General features: G+C 37.2%; 1 protein-coding gene across 9 annotated transcripts in view; it reads right to left on the bottom strand.

Annotated features, from left to right (window-relative positions):
• Nucleotides 1-12,115, bottom strand: part of NRG1 (neuregulin 1) — a 1,019,883-nt gene that overhangs the window by 136,338 nt on the left and 871,430 nt on the right. For 6 of the 9 annotated variants that reach the window (XM_027122786.1, XM_027122798.1, XM_027122790.1 and 3 more), the window contains exon 5: nucleotides 9,995-10,045. The exons of the other annotated variants lie outside the window; for them this stretch is intronic. In XM_027122786.1, coding sequence (XP_026978587.1) covers nucleotides 9,995-10,045 — 51 coding nt within the window. The remainder of the gene's footprint in view (nucleotides 1-9,994; nucleotides 10,046-12,115) is intronic. 9 annotated transcript variants of the gene reach the window in all.

The raw sequence follows: 12,115 nt of genomic DNA, 5'->3' as shown, positions 1-12,115 counted from the left end.
ATAGAACTGATTTGGTCCAAGTGATAAAAGTAGTCAAGTGGTAAAAGTAGTTGCAATGATCACATGGCCTTAGAGACGTATGATAGAGGTCACAAGGGGAACTCTCCGAAGGTTTTCCTTTCACCCTCTCCCTCTACTATCAGTGCGTATAAAGAACACAGGACGTGGGGTCAGAGAAGCTGGCGTGGAACTTGTTATATAGCCTTGACAAATACTGAATTGTCTGAGCCTCTCAGTTACCTCATCTATCTAATGGGACAAATAATATCTATTCTCAGATGAAAGTACCTGACACATGGTAGGTGCCCAGTAAAAGACACTGTTACACTTCATTATTACTTTTTTAATGATAATAAAAGAAAAATCAACCTTATTAGCGCCACGGCATTCCCTTACTCCCAACCAGGTGACTCTTCCGCACCACAGGGAGAACAGCGGCCAACCAGTTAATATGTAGATTTTCATATAATTTGCAATAATCCCATCTAAGGTGAAACACAGTCTTATACATCACCATGTAAACAAGTATTTATCATAAAATGAAGAAACCTTCAAGATATAAAATCCAGAAATAAATTTAAAGTAGAGGTGTATGGAGTGTGAAATGCTTCTCAAAATGTTAAAAGCTCTAATAAATATGATTTAAGCCAATGTGAATTTTTTCAACTTTGATTTTTAAATATTTAAATACATTTTTCATGATTGAAGGTTTAGGTGGTTTTCCTATAATTACACATATGTACAACTTTTAGAAATCACAATAATCTAACTAAAAAAAATCATCTCACTATTAATGTTCATATCCGTTTAATAAATACTTCCTGGGAACCAGCATATTGGTGTGTTATGGGAATGGAAACACAAACCAAAATTCCTTCCTTCAAGACCTTATATTCTGGTTTGGGAAGTGATGTACATATCTGTGACAATTGTTAAGTGGCAAGTTTGTTATCTGAAGAGCTAGGAAATCACCAAGAGAGTATGGCTGGGCCTTGGAAGATAATCTAACATCTGGGTATAACAAATCATAGAGTTTGCTTTTATTCTTTGATTAGACAAAGACTTTTTTTTTTTTAACAATTTCAGAGCAACATTTTACTAGAATATACCCAAGTCTTCACTTCTTCTAAAAAGGTGGGAGAGTATGACATTCTTAAAATTATTGAGACTATAGCTGACCCTATTCTTCGTGAAGACTCTCTCCACCAGAAGCCTCTATTAGACTTAATTCTGAATGCACTTTTTACCCAAAAGGTCACAGCCAACATTCTAGAAACTTGAAGAAAAAAAAAACAAGCAGAAAATTTTACCATAATACTAGTTTCTGTGTGTATATATGTAGTGGATGTGACGTTTCATTTCTATTTTTGCACTAAGCTTAACAGTTTTGAATCTCAGTTCCCTTTACCTGCAATGTAAAAACATTTTTAAAGGTTCGAATAAACCGCCTATGTGTGCTTGAGTCACCTATTTCCTTCCTAAAGCTTATCTTGCTTTCGCACAGCACAGGTTCCGGATGCGCAGGCTCAGCAGCCATGGTTCACGGGCGCAGCTGCTCCGCGGCATGTGAGATCCTCCCGTACCGGGGCACAAACCCGTGTCCCCTGCATCGGCAGGCGGACTCTCAACCACTGCGCCACCAGGGAAGCACTGTTTCCTGATTCTTTTAAAGCTGTCTGCGCATCAGCTCTAGAGGACTGTGTTGGTTTTGCCTGTCTGGCCCTTTCCCCCTGTTTAGGTGCAGAACCCTCCTCTCTGTAATGAACCCACACCATGCAGTTCCCATGGGGCTGAGCCTAGCTGCCTCACTGACCCAAACACACATAGCGGTGGAGATCTGTCCCAGTCCCTGCCCAGCTGGAGTCATTACTCTCCCTGGATACAAAATTATTTTAGGGGTAAGCATATGATGCAAGCAGAGCCAATCAGATTGTTTCTAAAAATTTGCTGTTTGGATAAGAAGTGGACTTTCTCTTCTTTTTAGATTATAAGCCCCAAGGGGATAGAGGCTTCAAGATACCGGCAGCTATCCCCCTATCGGACAGAGGGAACCCACTAAGAACAAAGCTAGCATTTGTAGAGAAGCAAAGCATACAGACTAAGAAATCATCGTATTATATCATGTGAGCTTCTGGATCAAACTGGGCCAGTTTTATAAGCCAATACACTCCCTTTATATTTAATCTCTTTGGAGTTGAATTTCTATCACCTGCAGTTGAGAAACTCCTAATTGAATCACCATCCATATTTCTTATTTTACTGATTTACCATGTTGTTCCTCTACCTTATTCCTTCCTTTTGAGGGGCGAGGGGGGCCTGTTTCCTATAGCATCCAGGGTCTTTTAATAATAGATGGGCCTCTATTCCCATCTTCCTAGTCCTCAGATCCCTAGATAACTTGAAAAAAATGAAGAAATCCACCAAGTTCCTCATTTATTTTGGTAAGTAAATTTATCAAAATCCTGCTGGCTCTGTTTTCCTAGATGCTTTCCTTGTATATGTCTCTGTCTCTAATCTCTTCACCATTTAAACAATTTTTACATTTTGTATATATAATCCACCTCACTGCTCTATTCCTAATGATTAAAAACACTTACTGTAGTTTTAATACTTCTCTAAAAACAAGAAAAATAAAGACTTCCCTCTTGCAGCTGATATACAAAAAGATGGAAGATGTTTTTTTAATGTTAAACGGAATATTCCAGTAAAAAGCCCCCAAAAGAATAAAATACAGAGAAATAATTGCTCTAGGGCTGATAATTTTCTACTACTGAGTTTAGCTATCATACAAATAATATCTAGGATTTACAGTATTATGTGATAGGTTAAATAGTAATCAGCCTGGAATAAGGTCATGCCTCTACCCCAAACATCAACTACCACTGAGGAAGATTTCCCTGTTTGTTGAAGATCTGATGCCTATTAGCACACTGGCTCTAAGATGATTCCCACCTCTGTAAAGAGCATGTTTTGAAATAGATAAATTTCAAACTAACAAAGCCAAAGAGCAAGTCACTGAAATGATTCTAGACCGTTTTCTCCTCCTTTTATAGTATTAAACCTTTGAATTTTTTTTTTTTTTTTTTTTTTTGCGGTACGCGGGCCTCTCACTGCTGTGGCCTCTCCCGTAGCGGAGCACAGGCTCCGGACGCGCAGGCTCAGCGGCCATGGCTCACGGGCCCAGCCGCTCCGCGGCATGTGGGATCCTCCCGGACCGGGGCACGAACCCGTGTCCCCTGCCTTGGCAGGCGGACTCTCAACCACTGTGCCACCAGGGAAGCCCAAACCTTTGAATTCTGTTGCTATTAACTAAGGGTTCTCCTGTCCATTTCATTACACCTTGTAGATTGTGGAGAGTATTTCACTTAAAAGCTGACTGCCTTTTTTTTTTTTTTTTTTTTTTTAAGAAGCCCTCTTCTTTCTTTCTTTCTTGCTTTCTTTTTTTTAAGAAGCTTAAGCTGCACGGATGGACCTAGAGACCGTCATACTGAGTGAAGTAAGTCAGGAAGAGAAAGACAAACATCATATGATATTGCTTACATGTGGAATCTAAAAAAACGGTACAAATGAACTCATCTACAAAACGGAAATAGAGTTACAGATGTAGAAAATAAACTTATGGTTACCAAGGAGTAAGTGGGGGGAGGGATAAATTGGAAGATTGGGATTGACATATACACACTACTATATATAAAATAGATAACTAATAAGGACCTACTGTATAGCGCTCACTACTACTCAATACTCTGTAATGGCCTGTATGGGAAAAAAAATCAAAAAAGAGTGGATATATGTATATGTATAACAGATTCACTTTGCTGTACACCTGAAACTAACATGACATTGTAAATCAACTATACCCCAATAAAAATTTAAAAAAATTTAAACTAAAAAAAAAAAAAAAAGGAAGCTCAAGCTAGTTGCATGGATCCTGTAAGACTTTGTAATTAAAAAAAATATATGATTGAAATCAGAAGATTCAGGCTTAAATTTCTGTTCTACCACCTATGTATGTAGTTTTTGAATTTGGACATGTCAGAAATTTCTGAGTCTCACATCCCTCAACTGACAAATGGGATGAAATCTAGGTCACAGAATTACTGTGTGAATAAATGACTCAATATATGAAAATATACCCTGTAAAATATACAGTAGGATACAAATATCAGTTATTTATATATACATAGCACACACACATATTTGTCTGGGTCAAGAGAATAATTTTGGAAAAGGTTAATTTCAACTGGATACAAAAGGTTAAGGATGATTTAGTTATAAGCTTGATCAAAGGTTTTCTCTTATCAAGTAGTGGAATGCAATGATAGACACTGAATGCCTCTAGAAAGGCAGAACTGAAGAATTACATTACAGTTGCAGGGAGTACTGTAAAGGAAAATGTAAGACACGTTCACATACAAAATGAGTGAACTAAGCATGAAGGTGATATGAATGACTGTGACATACAAGCCCCTACTCTTGCTTCAAGTCACCGTATTGTCCTAAAAATCTGTAACTAACTCTCTAGGCAATCAGAAAATGGAAGTAATACCAGTTGGGCAATCTCCACTTAAAATTTTTCTTTTATTGCTATAGGATGCATGGCAATTTGTCTGTCATTCTCCACAAGAGACAGAGCCACCACACCCTTGAAAAGACTGTGTTTACAGAAATCTGGAAACACAATTTGCTTTCAATTACAAGTAGCTGTCTAACGGTGACAGGATAGAGTTCATATTTTGCCACCAATAAAGATCTGAAATAGGAATGCCATTTTTCCAGCTGAAAGTCATTTAGGAAAGGTCTGGGCAGTTCTGTCTACATTTAGAGTAGGTCAGTCAGTTACAGCTGAGGATGGAAGTAAGAACAGTAACTCTGAACTTCACCAGTGGACCAGCAGACCTGGTCCAATCTAATCAATACATAGCACAGCGCGATTCCCAGGGGAACATGCTGTATCTGATTATAACAAATGTCTCTGCAGACAAAAGACATTTTTTTCCTTCAGCTAGCTCTTTTAGTTGCCAAATTAAAGATTCAATTGTTCATTTCAATCAGAAATTTCAAGGAGGACTTCTTGGATAAGTTCCTTTCAAATGCAGTCTTAGCTGAGAATATATAATATTTGGGAAAAGACAGTGATTTCTTGGCATACAACTTTCAGCACCACCATTTAGACTGAAAATAATCAACTCCTTTCCTCCTCCAACAATAAGGATATTTTCTTATGTGTTGTTCAAATAAAATGGTAGGACTCCCTTAATTTCCATTTTCTTCAAAGACACACACATTTTTCAGGTACTGGCTCTCTTCTGTCTATAGAGGAGACCATGTAAAGCAAGGCTGTGCTAAATGACTCACATTCATTTTCTTATATTAGGCTTCTCAATATAGTTTGAGATAAACAAGGTTATACAGACAGAAACTGAGTCTTAAGGACATTAAATAAATTGCCTAAGAACACACAGTAATTAACAGCACTAGTATTTAGACTTAAGGACATGAGTCCATCTGACGTCTGTGTTCTTTTCATTCCCCCTCACCACCTGTCACGCTTTGATGGGTAACCTAAAGATTATATGGGCTCAGCTGGTTCAAAGCAATGCATTGACCTTAATCTGCCACACGTACACCCAATCCACTTTGTATCAGAGACTACTTTTCCACCCATTCACAGAATCTCATTCCTTTTCATATTAAAGGCTTTTTTTGTTTTGAGGCAACAAAACCTCATGCATTACAGCAGGCTAGCGTACTGCCTGGGTTTGAATCCTGCTTGTGGGACTTTAGACAAAATACATCAGTTTCATCATTTGAAAAATGGAAGACGGTTTTATGGGAACCATGACTCAGCATCCATGGAAATTACCTTGTGCAGTGCCTGGCACAAAGTGAGCCTTCAATAAAGATTTGCTGTTACTACTGTTATTATTTGAAACATATATTTCAATTATTTAAGACTGTTTTCCAGAAACTTCTCTTTATTTTCTTTCCTATTACTATTCATTAGACTTCCCGTTTTTCTCTCATTTTTATATTAAATTGGAATGGATGGGGCTTAATTCAGTAAAGTGGTTGGTAAAACAATAGTATTTTTTACAGCATTTGACAAAATTGTCTGCACAATGGGGTCACCAGCAGCTGGCAATTCAGACAGAAATCATTATGGTTTGTTTGTTCTAAAAAATCCATTTACTTTTTTGCTGATGATGTGTAAAGGAGGAACAAGACAGTCCTACTAACTGTTTTATAAATTTCAAGTTCTTTTCTACAACCTGTCACGTGTAATAGGACACTCATTTAGCAAATTACTTATATGTTTTAAGTCACAGATGCCTCATTTACAAAACAGTAAAATAAAATAAAGGAAAATAATGCTAATCTTTACCAGGAGATTATTATAAGAAACTTAAAAAAAAAATTATAAATTAACAACTCTAAAAAGAGTGAAAGTATAATGCAAATTCCCAAATTCAAAAAGGAAGTAGTTAAAATTTGCCTTACAAAAGGAAGGATTAGTAACTTTGCTATTTCACCAATATTTATAAAATGCTGGAAAAATAAATAGAGGGCAAAAATGATACAGCGTTTGTAGATGAAACATAAATCTCTTAAAATCTCCAGTCAAGAATGATTTCTGAGTCGTTACAGTGATTTTAAAAAAATTATTTAAAAATTTTTAGATTAGAAAAATATTTTTCAAAATTTCTGACTAGCATTTCATGACATGGGAAAAACACTTATGGTTCATTAAATAGATAGAAGGTGAAGAAGTAAAAAGCCAGAAGGAAGAATACTGATTCGAAGAAAGTATACTAAAATACTAGCAATAGTATTTTGGATAGGTAGGTAGGCAATTGTAATTTTCTTCTTTTCGTTTTTTTTTCTACTCCAATATGAGTTACAGAGGCGAAAAGGAGAACTTGAAGGGCTGAAGTGATCAGGGAAGGATACCACAGAAGACACCTGGCATACCGGACAGGGTTCTGAGCAGGGCCATGAACATGAACTACCACTGATAAACGCTCCCAAGATTTACCCAGAGGTGAGATGCTCTCAGAACCAGCACTGACAGTTAAGGGGACGTTTGCCTATAAAGGTGTGCACACTTGTACCGAAAGAACTGAAAAGTAATGTCTCCCTCACCCTTTTTTAACACCGACGCCCAAAGCACACCAAATCTTTCTAATACACAACAGGTTTGCTGAATCCATACTACTTCAGAAAGGGTTTTCAAAATTCACTTTACAAAAAAACACCAATGTCAACAGTTCAAAGAATGGAGGCCACACACACATGATTACATTGTAATAGCACAGGTTGCTTTTCACATACGGGGATTTACACGTCTCCTTCCTGGCTGAAACACAGTGAAAAGAAACCTATTCAGGGCTGATTATTTCTGACCCATGTGAACTTATCCAAGGCCTTTGACTCTTTTATATATTTTGAATTTTTAAGTCCAGTTTATTGCGATTGCTGGTTCCTCAAGTTTCAGCTCCAGCCTTTACTAAGCTGTGTTTCCATCACAGCTCTGCTCCAGTGCAGGATTCCCCTGAATGCAGCCTTTGGATGAGCTGAGTACCTCATGCTGCTCTCACTGTTCTCACCAAGACTAGACTTAGGATCCTGCCACCATTGGTTTCTATTTCCAAAGTACAGAGTATATTTTCACGAGATTAAAAAATGTATTCGTATTAACACAACATTGTAGAGCAACTATACTCCAATAAAATTAATTTTAAAAAACTGGCCAAATCATAGAGTCTATTTAAATATCTTATTTCCATGGAAAACAGGGTAAATAAATAAACCAAAGCTTTATAAACGGAAGCAAATATTGTATTGTACCCTATACTATGAGTTGGTGGAGAAAAACGTTTTTCAAGTCTCTTGTAGTAATAATATGTGAGTGAACTTATCAAAATTGATGACACGCACACTCCATGCATGAAGTATATCACTCTTTCAGGGACATGATTAAATTTCATCTCCTGGATCACTGGGAAGGTGAGGGCATGAATCTTTCAGTGGTGACCAAGGGGATGATCGCTTATTTCCTGAATTTTTCTTCCTATTCCAGTTACGATTTGACACAGGAATTATAGAAGTTGTGTCTCTTTTATTACATGTTTACTTACTTCTGGGACAAAACAAAGCTGTGCTCTTAAGTTATCACAAATAGAATTCAACCGTAGAGAAAAAATAAAAAGTATTCATCAATCAATTCAGCAGTATTTACTGAGAGCCCACCATGAGTGGGGAGTGATGTATGGTACACTGAAATATTTTAACATAAAGGTACACAAAGCCTTCGTTCTTACTTTTAAAACTTTACCAAATACAAGGAACAAATTCTGCTGAGAGTTAGAGATCAGAGTCAGATTTCAAAATTATTTCTCTCTCAACAGTAGTATTGCAGTGAATAGAAATGTAAACTGAGAGATTCATTTCAGTTCCCTAAGTATTTCTTCCATTCCCAAACTACTCGGATATGTTTAAGGATCGCCTCCATTGCCCCATTAATGATAGCATGAAGGGTTCCAATTACAAGAGTTTCCATAACTTTCTTCAATGAATCATGCAGGGGAGAAATTATTCCCAGACAAAAGGCCAGAAAGAAAACCCTAGTATTTGCTTTTATATAATAAACACTCAAAAATAGAAAACAAAGCTCATCATGATTCCTCAATGCTGGTTAGCTAAAATCTACATAATTATACTAATCTTTTTGTAAGTAGAATTAAATAACAAATATCCAAAGTCCCCAGAAGGGATTATCATTTTGGAGTATGTAATGAGTGTCCTTAAGGGAAGCCGATCTAGTCCTAGCATTTCATTTCCTGTTGATCTTACTAGATTGTTGCCATCAGTGCAGTTAAACGATGCTTTATCTAGCTAAAGTATAGCCAAAACATCATCCTTCATGCAATAAAAAAATATGTGTACCTTGTTTCCTTACAGCCTGGGTACCACCAACCCAAAGAGAATGGTTTTAGAACCAAACTGGATATTTAAACAGACTGGGAAAACTACTGAAGTTGCCAAAAGTAAATACTTTCTTTTCAAGTATTTTCTACCATGCTGATAGCCAAAGGAAATTGTTCATTAAACGCACTCTCCAGGCTGGAACAGAATAATTGGGAATATCTATGTATTGAAGAGCTTATCAAACTGAGCATGAGTTTTAAATAAAGAGCTAAAATCAGGGAGAGAAAGACTGGAGTTATAAGTTTTACTTTCAAGGCCTGATAAATTCCCCTGTTGCATATCAAAATTTAATTCTACGCTATTCACAATTTATCAGTATCAAAACTATTTTTACTAGTCCTTGCTAACTTCTTAAGTTCCCCTGACACGGCACAAAGCACCAATCAATCTAACAGTTGTAGACCTCCATAAACACAAAGCACATTTCACATTAAACACAGGAAAACGAATCTGAGATCTTGCCTAGGGACTTGCTTTCAAACATTTTCATAATTAGTCACTTGCTATAGAATTTGAATTGAGGGCATCTATGTACAGTTTCCTTACTCCATCACAGCAGACTTTATATGAGAACTGAGGTGCTTTGGAATAGAGGCCCCAAACAGCTGAGTATCTATCATGCCATAGGCAGTTGCTAAAGGCATCAAGACACACTTAAAAAAGAAAAGAAAAGAAACAACCCACAATGTTCTCTATTGCTCACCCAGAACTAGGCCTCAGAGGCTACGTGGCTATTTTCCAATATTTGAAGACATTACATTATCCTAAAACTACTACATATGTGGTATCTTTTAATATCCATATGTATCTCAGGGGGAGGGGATATCTGGTCAACCCCAACCATAGCAGGAGGTCATTTCTATTCCAAACAGCAAATACCATCCTGTTCGCAAACTTGATACCCCATCCCTCAATAAGGGCAGGGGCGAGACATGAACATAATCTTTGGAAGCAGATAATTGTCTTGGGTTAAAAACTAGTGAACAGAATATATAAAGATACTTACATGAAGAAGTATTTGCTCCTTCTGTTGATACTGATATTCTAATGGGAGACTCTATAAAACATAAAAGTGGAATGAAGCTTTATTGAGTCATGCCACTTGGATTCTTAAATTAGAAATTTTGCCAGGCTTGGGTATCATCTAGAAAAAGAGGCCTAGAAAACGGTGCAACAGAAAAGCTGAAAGCATCTCAAAGTCAAAGGGAGATATATGCAATATTCAAAGACCACAAAGGAATGTTTCTGTAGGCCAGACCCAAAGACTTTAGAAAGAGATGCAAAAGGGGCTGGTCCATCTGCAAAGATACCCCCAACACACCAACTGCTGGTCCATTTCCTAAAAACACTACTCTGAACAGATCCACACTCCAGGTGAGACAGATAATTCCTTCTCTTAGGTTGGTCTTGATTTTAAGAAACATGAAACCAAAGAGAACAATCCCCATTTTCAGAGAGAGAATGAAAGGCAACTTTCATGCTTAGAGGGGGGAAAAAAAAGAAGAAGAAGAATGACAATATTTTCAGGCGAACTGCTCTGCATAAACATCTTGGCCAAACGTGGTGCTGACTGAAGTCCATGCAAGTCCACTAGAGCAATTACTTCAGGATTGAATAAAACGTGCTAAATAAATACATAATACAATCATGGGGGAGGTACAGTAGCATGACTCTCTTAGGTAGCAAGGATAAAGGAAGGAAAGCCAGTACTTAAGTAAAGCAGAGCATAAAACATACCTCATGCAGAAAAAAAGCACGGGACCTAAGGGTTTTTATGAGTAAGAAACAAGAACAACTCAGTATCAAAGAAGGATGCTTCGCAACCAGAAATTCAGCAACCAGAAAGTTATAAAGACTCAAGTCATATCAGAAAGTACTAGTTACAGTCACTCCAAATTCCCAAGGCAAGCACCCCATGAATTTAAAAGCTCAGGTTTGTAACAGCATCTACTCGGGTTGGATAATGAAGTCCTTACGTTAAAGAAATGCCAGAGTGAAAGGTGAGGAAATTCTGAAACTCTATATATTTTTTTTCTTTTTCTCTCCCTCTCTCCCTTCTCTCTCTTTTTTTCTCTTTCTATTACTCAGAAAAGTAAGATTCTCTTACACTCCAGGATCATTCCACCTTACAACACACATACTTCCATCTCAGTAATGACAAATTAATATGCCCTCAATACGGCCAAAGAGGTCTAGGACATAGAGAAAGTTAGCTTTTATGATTTTGTACGATGGCTTTGAAGGGAAGAGGCCAAACTGGGGAAGGTAAGCTAGAAAATGGCTGTGTTAGATCACATGGCCTCCAAGAGCTTCAGCAAGGTAGAGGCCATAATGAAAAAAAAAAAAATCAATGAAGCCAAAGCATTAACTCTGGGGTAATGAAAAGAATACTGAGCTTGAAGTATCTGCTCTCCCACTTGCTGAGATACATGACTCAACATTTCTGCTGCTTCAGTTTTCTGATCTGTAAAATGAAGAAAAATACTGCCTTGTTTCACAGATCTGTGTGATTACCAAACAATACGTAAAAATCTTTGTAAACTGTGAAGTATCAAACCTCTGAAGTGAGTTCTGAATCTAGGTCTCCAAAAACTTGTTCCCAACTAAATGTTTATTTTTAAATATTCTAAGGTTCTGTTAACTATGGGACTGCAGAGGTTAAGAAAAAGTAAGAAAAACACTTAAATTCACAGTAGCTGAATTACATTCACAGCTAGTGGAGAAATCAACGAATTAGGGTTATACATGTGTTTAGTAGAGTTGGGTTTTAAGTAGCGAATATATGCTCAGACCACAACTGCTATCAGCAAATATGATAGGCAAGTGACAAACAAACAAAAACAAACCAAAACACCCCCAAAAAACAAACAAAAAAAGCAACAGCATTTTAAAAAGTCAGGCCTATAACTGTGTTTTTGTTCGAGTTTAGTGACCCACAACTGATCATTAAGAGCCCAAAGGTCAGAGGTCAGACACTGATACATTATCCAGGAATAAACTCTGATGGATGAATGAGGGCAGAGACAGCTAAGAGAAGCACCTAGAAAGATATAAAAACTGAAGTTACAACCCAGACATCTCCTTTCCTGGTCTAACGTCACTAAGTTGTATCTAGGTTTCTTTTTCC

The sequence above is a fragment of the Aethalodelphis obliquidens genome, unplaced genomic scaffold, assembly GCF_003676395.1.
Source record: "Aethalodelphis obliquidens isolate GAN/ISIS:26980383/991018 unplaced genomic scaffold, ASM367639v1 scaffold25, whole genome shotgun sequence".
NCBI lineage: Eukaryota > Metazoa > Chordata > Mammalia > Artiodactyla > Delphinidae > Aethalodelphis > Aethalodelphis obliquidens.
Note: the sequence above shows the minus strand (reverse complement) of the source record. Positions and strands in the feature narration are given on the sequence as shown.